Source organism: Nymphalis io, chromosome Z (genome assembly GCF_905147045.1).
Source record: "Nymphalis io chromosome Z, ilAglIoxx1.1, whole genome shotgun sequence".
Taxonomy (NCBI): domain Eukaryota; kingdom Metazoa; phylum Arthropoda; class Insecta; order Lepidoptera; family Nymphalidae; genus Nymphalis; species Nymphalis io.
This window is the reverse complement of record NC_065918.1, coordinates 16,687,812-16,706,086: the sequence shown is the minus strand read 5'-3', so window position 1 is coordinate 16,706,086 and position 18,275 is coordinate 16,687,812. Positions and strand designations below refer to the sequence as shown.

At 32.0% G+C, this 18,275-nt stretch overlaps 1 protein-coding gene across 1 annotated transcript in view; it reads left to right on the top strand.

The window, feature by feature from the left end:
• Positions 1-5,420: 5,420 nt before the first annotated feature.
• Positions 5,421-18,275, top strand: part of LOC126780484 (bestrophin-4) — a 74,103-nt gene continuing 61,248 nt past the window's right edge. Inside the window, exon 1 of the mRNA XM_050505013.1 lies at positions 5,421-5,839. Within this exon, the coding sequence (XP_050360970.1) occupies positions 5,769-5,839 (71 nt within the window). The 5' untranslated portion in view covers positions 5,421-5,768. The remainder of the gene's footprint in view (positions 5,840-18,275) is intronic.

Below are 18,275 nucleotides of genomic sequence, written 5' to 3'. Positions count from 1 at the left end.
TATTTCGGAGTGTGCTCAGGAACTATTTAATTTGGTTGGATTACCGAGGAAAGACATAAAAGTTTAAATTTTCGGTTCGAGCTAAAATTTTGTAATGTTCATTCGTCGTGGCGTATTTTTGTTTACTTCCGTTATTATTTTAAGCTTTTAGGATTTTTCATTATTTGATGTATATAATACATTTTTTTCTCTTATTTGTATCTCAACGGACATTGTTTGTTGTCCGTGAATTTGGCGTATCTTATCTTAAATTTATATTAATGTTACATATTTTCATGTTTAGTACCAAACATGCAGACAGCATCACAATCTACGTTTCAGGATTAAAAAAATTTTTGACGTAGAGTCCAGACTTCCTTGAGTTAGTTGTCTTATAAAATAAAAACGCAGGTGAAACGCGGATCGGCGAGTTCCAGTAACAAATGCAACAGTAAGTAAGTAATAAGGTTTATAAATATATATTTTCAAATATATATTAATAAGTAATAAGGTTTATAAATATATATTTTAAATATATATTACATCTATATACATCTATAAACTCGACTCAAGACTGTGTATCACTTCAATCTGACCTTAATAACTTAAGCAACTATTGCGTTAAAAATCTCTTATATCTAAATATAAAAAAATGTAACATAATAACGTTCACAAGGAAAAAGAATCCTATAGTATATAATTACTCACTGCAGGATACATTATTAGCCAGAATATCAGAGGTTAGGGATCTGGGTGTATTTTTAGACCACAAGTTATCGTTTACTTGTCATATCGAGTATATTACTTCTAAGGCTTATCGTATGCTTGGGTTCATCTTAAGATTGAGTAAAGAATTTACACATTACTCCACCCTTATTCTTTTATTCAACGCATATGTTAGGTCCATACTTGAATATTGTTCCACAGTTTGGAATCCCAATTATAACATCTACGTAGATAAAATAGAAAGATTACAAAATAAGTTCTTAAAAAATTTGCGATTTAGAGCTGGTTTATCTGATAACAAAGATATCTCTAGAATAGTCCCATTAACTGTGCGTAGATAATTAAGAGACCAAATATATTTGTATAAAATAATTAATAACATGGTTGACTCTAAATATCTTCTAAGTAACATATTATTTAAATGTCCTCGTCTTAGTGCTAGAAATAATTCTTTGTTCTTTGTACCCTCATGTAAAAATAAATTTACAAAGAATGTGTTTTTGTACCGTTCTTGCCTAAATTATAATAATAACCTCCAAAACTTAGATATTTTTTGCCCAAAAATTGGTGTTTATAAAAGAGCAGTTCGTGATATCTTAAAATGCTAATTGTTTTTAACTCTTTTACCTAAAGTGATAATGTATTTGCAGTTTTTATTTTTGTCTTACTTTCAATTTTAATTTAATTCAATTTGTTATTTTTTTTTTTTTTGCTTTAAGTGGAAACTTGATTGATTTGAGATTTTTGTTATTTTTGTTTTATATTACAGTGTTTTTAAAATTGTTTTTTTCCCAAATAAATAAATAAATAAAATCTATATATTCGGAAAATTTCAGAAACAGTGTGAGTGAGAAATGACCCGATGATAAGAGTGTACCCGCTTTTGTGCTTGCTATATCATGCGACTATGTATAAAAAAAAAATATGGTTACTGATTACGTAGGTACCTAGTAGAAATATTTAAATTTGTAATCATAAAAAATTACGATTTATTTAAGCTTCAGACCATGTTGTACAAGTATTGTCATTTATTCAAATTTAAAATATATAGAGAACAAGTTGTTATGTATGTACCTGAAGTAATTGCATGTACAATTTAATAATTAAAAAGAGTATCTAAATTTTCTTTTGTTATTTAATCTATTTATTTATTTACATAATAATTGTAAGTGCTTATTATATGGAAAGATCAAAATCCATAAAAATACTCGTAGAAACTTATTTGAAAAATAATACGTTTAAGATAAGTATATAATAATAATAAGTAATTATTGATTCAAATAAATATATAAATCTTAACTAATATTATAAATGCGAAGGTGAGTCTGTTTGTTTGTTACGCTTTCCCTTCTTACCTAATCAACCGTTCATCATGCAACTTTGCGTACACGCGTTGTAAGAAAGCAAAATTGCCATGCCATGACGTTCGCTGCAACTTTAGTTCGAGGGATTACATCGAGGCTGTTATAAAAACAACTTCACAGAAACTCGGAGTTCTGAACAAGGTGCCGCGTTTTTTCATGCCACAACAACTGTGCCTGTTGTACAAAACACAGGTACGGTCTTGCGTTGAATATTGCTCACACCATTGGGATGAGTTGAGGATGGGACCTCCACTAAGCACCTACTGGAGGCCTTGGATCGGTTGCAGCGACGTGCGGTCCGCATTATTGGCGTCGTAAAGCTCACAAACACCCTCGAGCCTTTACAATTGCGTCGAGATATAGCAGCGCTGAGCGCTTTCTATCGACTGTATCACGGCGAGTGCTCTGAGGAATTATTCTCTCTAATTCCTGCTTCCCCCTTCGTTCATAAGTTTACGCTGCTAACTGTCGTGACATCAATTCCATCGCGCACAAAGAAATTTGGCAACTCCTTTCTTAGTCGTACTTCCAAAAAATGGAATTCCTTAGCAGCTCACGTGTTTCCCTCCTCTTACAACCCGGGTTCCTTCAAACGAGGCGTGAAGAGCCTTGCGGCCGTTTGTTGTTTGCCGGCAAGGCGGGGACGGCTAGTACAGAACATTTTCCCGTCTGTACTGGCCGTCGTCGCGTTTGGACTCTACTACCACTTACCATCAGGTGGAGTAGACATTTGCAGTCCCAGAAATTGAAAAAAAAAACGAGATACAAAAAGACAGGGTGCCTGCCCCTCAGCCGCGGGCGGAATTAATAATTAATATTTTCGGTAAGTGTTTAATTTGAACAGTAATTATTATATATTCATACATCTTCTACAAATAGCGTTAATAATAATGTTTTTATTTAACTTTTTAATCAGTGTTTCAGAATTGAAATACAATATTTATAAAGAACTTAACAGCTTCGAAATAATCCGCTTAATATAACGAATGCATTACGCTAAAGTATAAAACGTAATTTTCAGAAATAGCATATTATTTTTAATGACCTGATTTCGCTAAATAATATATCTACTCATTAGTTTGTTTAATATTTAAATATTTTATGGAATAATTATGATTGTTATGTAACATAACATGACATAAGTCGACTGTATATTAGTTTATTTTCAGTTGAAATTAATTGTTAATTATCCTTAGTCCTATATGTTCCTTTAATATCATTGGTCTCAAGTAATTTTCGTCTACATCGCAAAATCTTTTTTCTACAATTATTCAGTAAATAAATAAGTTCAATGATATACACCGAAATTATATATGACAGTAACCTACCGCCGTTTTGTAATTTATATTGTAGCGACAAGAGCCGGCTAGAAACTCTTTCACCGATTAAACCACATAGGTATGTTAATTCAATATAATTACTTAGCGCTTCTAAATCCAGCAAAATACACGACAAACAATATCCTACTTTTTTCATGTTGCACTTATTTTACATATTATTTATTTGAATAGTATGGTATATTTATTTTAACTATAATAAGTGGCCAAATGTCATTTCATGCTATAAAAACGCATTACGCCTAATACCCACTAAAAAACCAGCGGTACCCTTTCCGTCATAACGAGGAGCGCCACGGGATCGCTTGCGCATCCGCGACGCTCTGACGGGTGGCCTGCGTATGCAGGCCTCCATTCTCTATGGGGATTACTAGGGTACTGAGAACCCCCTAGTCCCAGCGACGCCTATTGCGGTGGAGGAAGAAGGTGCGCATAGCGCCTCATTCTTCTCCCCAGTCTTCTTCGGCGGAGCAGGTTTGCAGCGGCGTCCTCTTCCCGCTCCCGCTCCGCGGCCTCCTTCTGCGACATTACATTTTCACAGAAGGAGACCATTTCCGACCAACACTCATCGCTTCCGAGCATCGCGTTAATGATGCTCGGCAAGGAGAGGTCTCCGCCGACAACTGCCGCCAGAGAAAGCCTTTGGGGCCCCCACGCGGCACACTCCGTCAGGGTGTGTTGCGCCGTGTCGGTTGGCGCACCACACTCGTGGCAGGAAGGTGACATTTCCAACTCATGCAGGTTGCTAGGAATATGTCAAATCTTTAAAAAATAGAAAATTGTCTATGATCTCATTCCTTCTCATTCATCTCATAGCTTATCTATTTCTTAAATGTAATTGAATAGGCAAAATTTTCATTAGCTTAGTAGCCAATCCCGTCTGGGCAGGTACCATTTACTAATCATATTCCATCACACAGCAGCAAGATTATTGCCAGGATATTGTGATTGACTCTCGCTTCTTGCAAAGTAAAAAAGTAATTGTTATTGATTTTGAAATTAACACCTTATTAATAATTAAAAACAGGTTTCTTTAAAATGAGACACATAATAACGATTAAGTTATTTTGACTTTTAATTGCCATTTTTGCCAATTTTACATTTTTTAAGAATAAATTAAATGTTTTACAATAATTTAATTCTACATGGATAAAGAAAAACACAATCGTTTTCATTGTGTGCTGTAAACGAGAAACTTTATTTCCTATTTTAAGAAATGAAAAGTAAGAAATAACAATTTTCTAAGGTGCCGTGTTTAAAATTAGCAGTCAATAGGTAGCCGATAAACGGATAGCAATAACAATAGAATAATTTATACCGATACATATCTAGTCTTTATTATTTGTTACTTGTGAGATAGATAGGGTCACATGCAGTTGAGTTCTATAGTAGCCGGCATCCGGAATAAAAAATAGTTCGTGCGTTTCTACTAAAAAATAGCGATTCCAAAACTTTGTCGTAAATTCGCACAACAGATCAGTCTCGCGAATTAAAATAAAAAGCGATTTCTCTCGCTCGCAGATGATTAAAACAGTTTCCTTTGTAATTAAAGGCTGCGTTTATTATATATAAGCTTTACATAAAACAAAACTAACGCCTTATTTATTTAAGCTGATTATTTATTTGTTAGCATTATATATACCACGATTTCTGCTTCTTAAATAATGCTCTATTTATTAAATATTTCATAACTTTTTTCTTTTACTCTAAAATTCCGTTTTTTTTCAGGTCGCTGTCTTCATAGCAGATAAATAAGTTAGGTGTCTACTGTTTTGTTTGTAATAGATTTAAAATCAAAAAGGTTGTCCCTGTTAACTTAAATTCATATACTGTAAAAAAATAACAATACAAGTTTTAGTTTTAGAATTATTAACGTTGTTTAACTGCTTTTTGTTACTTTAGTAAAAAAGGCTTTTTGCGATGAGCGCCATCTAGCGGCAAACGGCATAATTTCGTTCAAGCCTGTCAGAATAAAACCTGCATCGTGCGTCCGCGCAATGTTAACACGCATCAGTAAACAGTGAGCGAGTAACTTGAGCAACATACCGGGCGAGGTATCGCTCGTCAGTCACAGTTGTCGCGACTTCGCGGACGGTGCTCTTGTGCGCCTTTTCTTTATGTCTCACAACAAGTCGGGGAGGGCAGAGTGTATAACACATCATCAGAATGTAACTGATTTGCAGTGTATTTTTCATAAAATAATTTCCCTTCGCCTTCCCTAGTTACTGGATCTCGAGAAACTTTTTATTACTTTCTAAAACGTATTTAATTTTCCGCGTGTGTTTCGTTTCGAGCTCGCGCCAACAAAACGTGTGTGTGTATAAATAAATATTAATTTTATAGTTGTCGATTTGTACTCGACATGACTATATCGTACGCCGGTGAAGTTCCAAACGGTAGCAGTTTCGGTTGTTTCTGGCGGATCCTTTGCAAGTAAGTAGTTAGAGTGGTCGAGAGCAGTGCAGGCCGAGCGAAGTGCACCCGCGGAGGCTGACCAGAGGGCGACCCTGCGCCACGGTCGCGGCCCGACTCGCGGGCTAGTCGTATCTCAAACAGCTGTTCTAAATGACCGAGCCCGCAAACACGATCTCGAAGCGATCGCGATTCGCAGCCTGAAAGTCGCTGGCGCATACACTCGCTCAATCCACGCACATTCAAATCACAATAGTCGACTTCCATTGTGACGTGCGACTTTTGTTTAGCTTATAAAACAGCACTGTATTCCGAGTTCTGTGCGATGTTTACATTGAGTCGTAATCAAATATCGATACTTTGTTATTAGTTAGGAGAGTGCAGAATGACTGATCGCGGCCTTGGAGCCGTCGTCGTCGAGGTGATGAATGTGATTCGTCCGGAGCGGAGGTATCGATTCAATGTCTGGTAGCTCACATGGCCATGACAACGAAATGTGGCGAAAGTTGGCTGTGGCCTGTGACGCATACGCCGAATGATTATACTTGGATCGAACGAATGAACAGCTGGCGATTAGCAAAATATTAAATCTAGCTTTGACAAATTACTCTAAAGTTATCGAGTTATTGAATTTGTGGTTACACATGTTGACAAATTATACCTCCAGCTGTTACGTATGCAGATGAGCAAATACCGCTAGCCTAGTTGTACGTATTTGTTTTGCTTATTTTGCAAACGAATAACCGAACGGTAAATGCAAAAAGTCACCAAATGTAGTAACCTACACTACATTCTAAACAGAACCAGTCTCAATAATAATAATAACAAGTGATGCCTCTTTATTAGCTTGACACTTACACGACTAATTATACTTTGGTCTACTTATTAAGAAAGAAAAATTACTCAGAGTCAAGAATCTAATATAACTTAAACCAAAAATTGTCATTATATTAGAGATATAAAATTAGCGTATCTTCGCTGGAGGTAAAGTATACTAACTTTTTAACTAAAACGTTACGAAATCCGAATTTTTCAAAATGCGTTTAATGCCTTCTCCTTTAAAATAATTGCGTGTATAAAGCTTAAAAACAAAGTCCAACTAAAACATCTATTAATTAAATATTTAAACTGAATTGTGTTAAGTTTTTAGACTCTCACGGACATTGACACTACACAAACTGTTTTGATATTAATATTTTAATTTTATTCTGTTTCATTTAATCAAGACTTGTAGTCGTCAGAATCCTGTTTTTAACTTTTATGTAAAAAAATATGCCTAGTCTCGAATATATTTATATTTAATAAACAAATAAAAAGCAAGTTTGTATTAGTTCTTTAGTGACACGTGATTACGCACCAAAGTGATATGCTCGTACATAATTCGACAGTGACATAAATGGGTCCGGTGCTAGCCTTTTAAGTACGTCTAAAAAGATTCAAAGCCAAAAAAAAAATTAATTAATTTAATCTTATTTAAATGATTACAAGATAAGAGAAAGTCAAAAGTCACTATTTTGAATTATTGTCAGTGTCGTAAACTTCTATAAAACTTTCTATTTGAAATTTAACACGCAAAAAAAATCTCTTAGTGATATAAAAACTGTAACAGTTGACAGAGTAGCCGGCTTTGGTACGAATAGTATCAAATCGTTTAATGTTTAATCGCCGTGCCACTTAATTGGCAAGGTCCAATCAAGGCCAAATTGACATGTTTTTACGATAACGATGTACCATCAGGTTGTAGAAAATCTATTAAAATAACTCAATGAAGGACGTTTTTCGAATGAATGAATTAACAATAACACGCGTAAAACAAACAACTTGATTGTAAATAAATAAGTATCGATTATAAAATTATAATATACTATAAGTGTCACCATGAATATCTATCTACGTAGCATAAAAGTTGACAGGCAGAAAATGCCTAGATGATGCGTTAAGTCCGCCTTTTATACGATTCAATTGTTTGCGGTCTCGAATAAATAAAAAGTGTAACTGGTCAATTATTTTAATGCCAGTTCTCTTTTAAAATCTACATTCTGTAATCCGAAACGATGGTAGTATTTTTAATTATTTTTATAAAAAAAATTATACAAACTGTCTAGGTTGTCTAGTAGGTGCCTACTTGATTATATTTTAAATAGAATTTACTTTATATAATCAAACTACACACATATATACAAATGTTGTTTACTCAATTCCTGTAGAATAATTCTGAAAGGCCAACAACTTTTCCAAAGTAATATAAAAATGTATTTATCTATAGTTCCTAGATTAAAAATAAGTTGGTATATATTTTTTTATATTACTTTTAAACAATCCATACTAATAATTTAAATGCAAACGTAGCAATCTCTGCACTATACTAGCACTATATTCTAAGAATTAAAATATTTATAATTTAAACAGGCATTATTATTAGAACATAATAATACCTAAGCGTCAAGATGACACGACGGTAGATTTTCAAGGGTTTCCGTCACAAACTGAATTCCAAGCGGGCCGCACTTATTACAAAGTACATAATTCACATTTTAGTGAGGGAAACGCACTGGGAACTTTTAAGTCGACATTTTTGAACAATATTATATTAATTAAACGTAATGCTGCAGCCAAGTTGAAACGCCATCAAATCTATTGAGAAAAACAAAGCTTAATTTTTTATTTGATGATTGATTAAAATTATTTTAAATTATGAAATTTATGTAATACAAACCTATTTAAAGTTAGCGGTATGATCAAAGAATTATAACTATGTGTGAATAAAAAAAATAAAATTGTGGATATCCAATATATGTAAATATTTTGTAACACTCATTATTTATACTATGTTAAAATTGCCCGGTAATTAAATTAAACTTAGTGCGGTGTGAATTATGTCATTTTGGAATTACAAAATGGCTTCGATTTTCAAAGCTGAAGAGCCATGGCGTGGTACTACGCTGTCCGTGGTCATCGGCTGTGTGTGAATAATCCGCAGAATCACGCACCACGGAAAGTTACCTTTATTCAAAGTCAAAAATCTTTATTAAATATTATAAATGACACTTTCTTATAGATTGTCAAAAATCTATTAACGGTATCGAAAGAAACTTCAGACCTGAGTAGAACCGGCGTATGAAACTCAGAGATGAGTATTTTTTTTTAACAATTGTTGCTTGCAATGAATATATATATTTTTATTTGAAACAGCCTGGAAGCTGTCGTTACTTCATCTAGGTGAGTTATCATTTAAAAAGACATTAGTTTTATAATATTCTTTAAATACATACATATATATATATATATATATATATATATATATATATATATATATATATATATAAACAAGTTTTGTGTTATTTTTTGTGTACATTTTCTATGATCTGTTGTAAAAGCGTATACTTTGTCCTACAAAGGAATTTTTAACACTGTAATCTGGGAACAGACGTTTCTAGCTTATCTTTGTTCCTGGTATTGATAGTAAGTACGTCACTATTTCTAGAATTGCTAACTGCTAATTGCTAACAGGAAATATAAGTTTATATTTAAGTTTTTTTCTTTTAATAATTGGCACATCGCTGAATAACTTTGTATTGAATATAATCACGTTAAGGATAATCGCGATACCTACATACCTACGCGATACATTTGATAACAGATATAAAAATGTCCAATTACCATATACAAGTTATTTTTACAATAAATAAGTTGTACCGTGTTAGTTTTCTTCTCCAGAAGTTCTGAACGAGTTCTAGTGTTTTTGTGGAAAACAGGGGTATTGTAGCCTTATGTTTCGAAACAATGTATTGGAGAAGAACAGATTAACTAATCGCAATCGTTACAGAAAACACCCTGCTTATAATGGTATTTGAATTGTTAAGTCTATCGTGCCTGTAATTAAACTGGTTTATATTCATACCACCAAGCTGCATTAACTGCATTGCTGTTCGGTGGTAGAATAACTAGTCGATGGATGGTACGTACGTACGTCTTACCACTTAGAAACTATTATTTTTAATACATTTAAATTCTATACAACATCGTTACTTACTTAAAAGTGATTCGTTGAACGTCCAATAATGTTAAATTCCGTCGAGACACACCGACGTCTTACGGATGTTTAGAAACTCGTACCTGTTTAACACATATAAGGTACAATTTAAATATTTATAATTCAATGAATCAAACTACCAAGTTTAAGGTTCTACATCAAATGGGTGCAAGTTGTACATTAAATAACTTATGAATTAAAATGCGAACTCTACTTTTTTTAGTAGGGGTTATAAAAAGAGGGGAGAAAAGTAGTTTTAACGTTTAAATTTAAAAATTAATATCGTCAAAAAAAAACGTTGATTTTCGCCCATTTACCACTGTAGTTTGACTTCAATGCACCGATACAGATTTATTTTGTAAATACGGACGAAGAAAATTGTCTTTAGAATTATACTAACCTATTGTTACATTTGGGGTCTATATTATTACAAACTAGCGTATCGCTCGCGGTTCGTTCGTGTCATAATCGAAAATCCAGTTAAACGGGATGAAAAGTACCAAAATATGTTAATTATGTTAAGTTTTAACCGATTTTGATGTAATAAAGACTAAACAGAAGCTTGAAATACTTTTGAATAATTAATAATAATGCAATAATTTCAATATGTAATTTTTAGCCGTTTCAAAGATTAACCCGGACAAACAGACAGACAGACAAAAATAAATAAATGATTATTTTGGTTTTGATAGCTCGCAAATAGTCATATTAGGTTTAAGCTTCAATGTTATTTATTTGTATAAGATAACTCGTCAAATGAAAATCCGAAATTTAGGCATAAAAACAAATCCAAAATATACTTTATTCCCATAATCTCTCACAAGCACATCAATCGACATTTTAAAATATAAGTATATGAAAACTAAATTTATTTAAATGCTTATAATTAATTAATTTACACAATGTTAATTTTGTTTTAACAATTAAGTAATGGGTTTTTAATGAAATTCGACAAAAAATAACTTAATACCTTAAAATTAAAATGATAGGGTTATCATTATTTGCCCAAAAGCCGTCCGTCACTGTCTTCCACCGTCCAGGGAAACAAGTCGCGGGAAACTCCTCTAAAAGAAAAAGAGTTGTCGTTACTTAGTCTTTTCATCACGATATTATATTTCTTTTCAATGCAGTGAAATATCTATATTAACGCACAATACTACAAGATTTCTCCGCCAATGACCAGTCAGCCGTTGCTAATACATATTAGCACATGCCCTTGACTTTTCATGCATGCGTTCTTTCCAATATGATATTTCCAAACCGATTAATCTAAATTGCATAAGCAATATTGATGAAATTATTTGTACTTTTAATGTTTTAAGTGTTATATTTAATCGAATTGATTCTACGTTTTGAATTATTATTATATACTCACCGGCTTTCTGCAGGCCCGCAGGGTTGTGCCACTCCACCGGCGGTGACCCAACAACACCAGTTATTTAAAAACAGCTATATTTATATAGTCTTGTGGTTAGCGGGGTAGTGATTGTGTAAAAAGTGTTTTATATTTGTTAAAATGTGAACTCTTATAAAAAAGAGGGAAATAACAGTAATTCTAAAGATTAAATTTAAAGACAATTTTAGTAAAAAATATTGCTTATTTTCGTCAAAATAAAACTGTACTAGAACTGTATTAATATACTGATACATATTTATTTGTAAATAATGAAGTGGCAAATTGTATTATTAATTATATTATCCTATTAGTAAATTTGATTTCTATAATATTAGAAATAATTTGTCCAGAGTATTTATTATTTCAAACATTAAAACAAATGAAAATTCGTGTCTACGAGAGTCGGTTTTCACCATAGAGTAAAACACTTTGCGCGGTTGCCTTCGTAAATACCAATATAAAGAAAGAATAGAAAAGGTTTATTAGAGTGACGTGAACATATTTTTGAGATATAATTAAAAAACTTTCATAAAGTATTCGCCAATAAAATATATTTTATATTTGTTTATGTTATGCGGTAAACTAATGTGAAAGTAGTTATTTTCATAAACATGGAATCTATCTCATCAAATACACTAAACGTAAACATATAGATTTTCAATTCAGGCGTCAATTGAAGGCAATACACTCGATACAACTTTTCGAGCACTGTCATTTGCCTCACGCTCCGACACTTAAAATATGAAATATTCGTGTAAGTTGTTTCTATTTTATTTTTAATTGTCGTTTAAATCAGTGTTATATTTACTTCATCGATCTACGAGCTATAACTTTACACCGTTTACTGTATCGCAAACATCAATCATGAGGTAAATACATTTTTTTTATTGTTGTTTGTTACAACATACCAAAATTAGATAGAGTATGGTCAATTGTTATTTCTTATTCTGACATGTCCCTTCATTCAATCTCATCGATACTTTTTCCTTCATATAGTTTGTGCTAACTATGATTTAATAGTAGTAATTTATTTAATAAAAATTAGGCTCACGTGGTGACATAAATTACTAATATTAACTAATATTTAAACTATCGTCTGTAATTTTTCGTTCAAAGAGAAAAAAAGGGATTTAAAATTATGTAGACACAAGAAAAAAAAATCTACATAACCTCTTCTATGTTTCTCGATTGAGGATTATACATACAAGATTTACAGGAGACGAAAAAGTTCTATAACTGCATGTAACAATAGTTAATAACGATTTAAATTAATCTTCTTCAAAAAAATAGTAGAAATTTATTTTAACAGAGAAACAATTTCAATTACGTAATTGAGTAATTAAAAAAACAAAATTATTAATAATTAATTAATTTTCAATAGAATATACATAGAAAAAAACTATAGATTCTCAAAAATTCTAGTTACAATATAATTTAACTTTACCTTTTTTTCCTTAATTGCGGATAACAATTGTCGCGTATTATATCGTTAGGTAAATGGTTAAACAGTTGTGCACTCAAACGAATCTTAGTTAATTGTAATTTATTTTTGTTTCGTGTATTGAGGCATTTTATTTTAAAGGTGATTCGTGTACGGTTTTGGAAATGATATTTTATCAAATATGTAGATGTAAAGCGTCTGAGGTTGCCTGAATTTTTATTTCCTTCATTTTTTATAGCATTAAGTTGAGTAAAAAAAATGAACTGTATATTACTAAGAAACCACCAAATGTTTTCTAATGAATCGATTCTCTGACGAAAACGTCGATAAATCTCTTTAAATAGAGCCCAAATATATACTAAGATTCCTTTAACGGATTTACAAATGAAAAAGATCTAAAATAATTAATTATGAAAATGAAGTATTCTCGTTAAACGAAACCGTTTGACGATAACGCCGGTTTAATTTACAAGAATTGACGTATACTCGAAGCTAAAAGACATTGTTACGCTAAAGTTTGCTGAAAATACAATTTGTAGTTTCAGTGTAAAAACAGGTAAAAAACATACGTCTTTCCTATTTGGTAGGTATTACCATAAACGGTGGTAGGGCTTTATCATCTGTGGTACCAACTAATCGATAGTTATTCTAATATAATAACAACGTAAACAGTATATTGTTGTGTTCTGGTGAGTGAGCCATTGTATCGACATTACATTTCAGAGCTGACATCTCATTTCAAGACCTATTGTTAGCGACCCATTAATGGTGTTAGAATTGACATGACCTTCACAGTGTCAGTGTATCCTATGCTCAAATCCATTGTACAGATACGGCCGATAATAGGTAATATTATGTGTACAATCCGAGACTCAGATCGATATATGATATGAACTAATCTATAAATAGATTTAGAATTTACGTGAACTTTAATATCATTCATATCATTCAAATAACATAGAAATTTTCGGCACCAATCGGTTACATCTAAAATGTAGATCTGTCATCTACGTATAAGTTATGTATTCCTGTTAACAATAAATATTTTTCTCTTATTGTGTTAAAGTATTTGAGTGCATTTTATGTTTCATCAATCGGTGGAAACTTCGCTGGATAATGTGATATTTAAATTGTATTATGTAATTAGATTATATTTTATATCTGTTTGTTTCCCAAATATTAAATAAATAAATAAAATAAATATTTATCATTAACAAACTTTTATTTTGAATTTTAATTCAAAAAAGGTAATTATTGTAAAAATCAAAATAATTATACTTAGGCTTAGATACTTACTAAGGCTTTAACAAGGCTGTAATTGAATAGACACGGATTTAGTGAGAAGTTTAATTTTTTTTCGCTTATATATTAGTAAGATAATATCTTTGCTAATTGAAAAGCCACCGACTAGACTGATCCTATACAGGTGTAATGATTGGGTGTCGTATACCATTGTCTTGTTCGAACAAAGGTACAAGACATTGACAGCGACAACGATATTTCCAGTGAACCAACTTACGACGCGCGGTTATGCTTCGGGTTTTTAATAAATTATCAAATTATTAGAGGAGATTTCGTAACATAAAATACAGGTTTGAGAAAGCGGTTACTTTCATACCAATTAAAAATGATATAAAGATATATCCAAAAAAATATCAATTTTATTATCATTAGCTATATAAAGTTATGCAAATAAAATGTTTTAATTCATTTAAAATGGTCTCGATGTTTTGTTTACAAAGAAACAGGTCGTAACTGGACTTGACGGCTTTTATTTATCGTCGATATAGGGACATTAACGCTGCGAGTTTATAAAAGATCTATTACCGATAAACGAAAAAATTGGTTGTTATAACAGTCTTCTTATTAATAATTACTTGTAAATAACAAACTGTCGGACCTGTAACGGTTCGTATTTACACTATTGATTATTAATAGCCAATGGTCCAGTGGTTAGAGTACACTAACCTTTTTTACTGTGTAGGGCTTTGTGCAAGCTCATCTGGGTAGGTGCCAACTACTCATCAGATATTCTACCGCAAAACAAGGGGCATAACATTTTAGTTCCCAAGGTTGGTGGCGCATTGGCGATGTAAGCGATGGTTAACATTTCATACAATGTCAATTCTATGGGCGTTGGTGAGTACTTACCATCAGGAGGCCCATATGCTCGTCCGCCTACCTATTCTATAATTACTTTTTTTTACCGCTGACTGAGGATTTTATTTAGGGGGAGATTATTTTTTGTATTTGTATTGTGTAGTATTGTATTAACAAATATAAAAATTTCACCTATATTACGATTATATTCAGTTATCATGGTTATCACGCTTAGTTGCATTTACCCTCCAATACAGTTTTGTTTTAGCGTCAGAAGCAATGCACATTGACGTACCCCCCTCCACATCATTTGCAGCTTATTTCTTAGAAGTTGACTCAAAAAACATGGTAGAACGCTTTTAATGAATAGAGTCTCGTTATATTCGTATTAGTGTAGACGCCGTGTCAGATCTTAAAATATACCATATATTTTCCTTTGTAAATATCCTTATATATTTTGTCATTTTGTCAATCATTAAGTAAAAATAATATTTTGATGTTGTAATATTTTCTTTATAATGATACAATGTAGTAAATAAAAGAGTATTTACAACACGTGAATGTAACCTTCCTATTTTATGGTCATACAAAATTCTTGGCCGTTTAAAAGGCCGTTTTAGAATCAAGTTTTACAAATCAGAAAAACGAGTTCCTATGTCCGGGTGTGTCCGAAATTTTTATATTTATTGTACATACATTTCATATCGGTAAATATTTTTTCATGTTCTTCATTTATATATATATTAGAATGAAAAATATACAATATTATTATTACAAGGAAATTTATTAGATTTCTTTTCATTATCACCCAACTCACCTCGCAACGATCACTCGAGGCTTTTAAAGTTTATATGGAATATAAAATTATTGTTGAACCAAATTAATTATTGTTCTTACCATTCGGACAGAAATTTGGTTTGGTTTTTTTTACCGACCAAACAAAATGTTGGCTGCCTTATTACCTGAATCTTAACGAAGGCTGCTTCAAATCCTTGCAAATTTCAAAATATTTAACTGGCAATTTAGCCGTAGTAATGGTCACAATTTACATATACATTTCATACAAATATATTTCAATTACAATCAATATCGATGTTTTACATTTACTGGGCATCCCGTGACGCCTAACGTTTTTCATTCCAATTAATGATAACTATAATAATAACACGACGAAATGAAAGCTATTTCACGGTTTTTGATTTTGCAACTATAAAAGTCAATTAAATAGTTTCATACAGGTTCACTAGTACTAAATAATTAGTAATATTAGTAATATTTATGGTAGCTTTCAATGTATTCCTTCAACAGTACCGTCCCGATCGGCACCGGGTGAGCGCGAACCGTGTGTGGACCGTTTGAATAAGATCGGAAGCGCTGATCCCATGTCGCTCAGACAGCAACCACGTCCATAGTTGAAAGTTTGTAAAAATGACTTTACCATGCCATAACACATTGGAAAATTTGTAAGAACAAAAATATGATTAATGTTTGAATAATTTTTTTTAAAACAATGTTAATTTCTACAATATAAAATATATTTGATATTTTGATATTATTGTTTTAAATGTTACTAAATAACAAACCTGCACACAAAATAGTTACATAAAAACATATTTTATTCACATTCGATTTCACAATAACAGAAAACAAAATTTTAATTTGTACAGCGTAAACGCTATCAATTAAACAGAAACGCAATATTCGAAGCAATAGATGCTTTGAAAGCCGGAAGACTAATGAACCTGTATGAAACTATTTAATTGACTTTTGTAGTTGCAAACTCAAAAACCGAGCAATAGCTTTCATTTTTACCTTTACTAATAAAAAAAAGCGTTCAGAATAAATCCAGGATTTAAATGTTAGGACTGAAAACGCTTGATCCAATATTGTGCTAACTACTGTCTCTGCATTCAGTCCATAAAAGTCACAACTTTTGTCGCGGTTTGTGTTGCATTTTCGTTTTTTTTGTAATAAAACTTCAAAATGTGTCAAATTTCTTCTTTAAACTTATTTTGACCGAAAAATAATAGAAAAATGGCGGGAAACCATTCTTAAAATGTCACCATTTGAATACAAACAGTACAAATAAAGAGATTTTACTGCAACTTTTAACTTATAAAATACAAAAAAAAAACTTTTCCACCGACCTATTATTTCACAAAATATATGTAACTATAGCTATGTTAGTTTCGAATCTAATGTGTACTTTTTGTAGTGTACGATTACTAATTAATTGTGATTAAATCACTTGACTTATGACTTGGTGTGGTTCCATTTCAGTGAGTAGCACTTACACCAGTTATTACACTTTGTACTCGTACTTTTGTGTTCCGATTCAAATGTGAGTGCAATTACAGCCACCAGTCATATAACATCTTACGAGATCCTCTTTGTGGTGGGGCATTAAAAGTATACGTAGATTTTTATATTTATTTTATTTACTACAGTGTAAGTACAACAGGCGCATAAGACGACTTGCCATCTATGTTATAAAAAATCACAAAAATATTTAAATAATAATGGATTCTATTAATTCATTTGCTATTTATCTTATTAACAATATTCAGTATCGCTCCTGTATTATTGGATTTCTTTGAAATTCACTTTCGATTTCATTAATGTCTTCAATAGGTACAAGTACATGAGGATCCTACACACACTGGTGACGCTAGACTAACATTATCATAAGCCGCTTATGTGTCATTTGGTAATATTTATTTCGCGCATACGTCATTATTTTGATACTTTTTATTACATTGGCAAATAAATTACCATCTAGGACCGATATCTTAAATGTTTTAAGTAATAATTGTAGATATGAATGTAAGAGATTAAACGCAATAGGGAAGCTGTAAAGGAGATTCATAAAATGGTTTAGTCCACTCCACTTATTATCTTTTGATTAATTTGGCAAAAGTTTTCAGTGGCAGCTTTTGAGACTTAACCCTCCTGACCGAATTTGGGCTCGACGACCATTCAAAACGTAGCCTAGCCAGAGGATATTACAGTGCACAGGTGTGCGCAAACAGAGGCGCTCTTAACAATCTCTCACTTTCACAGTAGAAAGACAATCCGGTGCGATAGAGGAAAAGGCGCTTTACGTCCTTCTCAAGGCACGAGAGTGTAACACCGCTTCTTAACTTCGGGCTTAAACTGAAAATAACTTGTCAGAAATGCACATTTTTTTAGTCTAACTCATGATAAAGCTTTACAATATAGAAGTTTATAATTCAGACAATAGCGCAACGGAGTAAGTTTTAAGAACGCGCTCAGCATCGCAGAACATCATATAATTGGTTATGCGTTTATGTTTTAACTAAATTTACTATTAAAACAATAAAAGGTTAGTTAATATTTATTTGCTTCGTGTATATTATAGTTCTATTAATTATCCATACATATTTGTCACGATTTGCCTGTTTTTTTTTAGCAAAGAATAACGATTTTAAGTTTAATGTTAACGTTCAAATCTTTAAACGTTATCGTT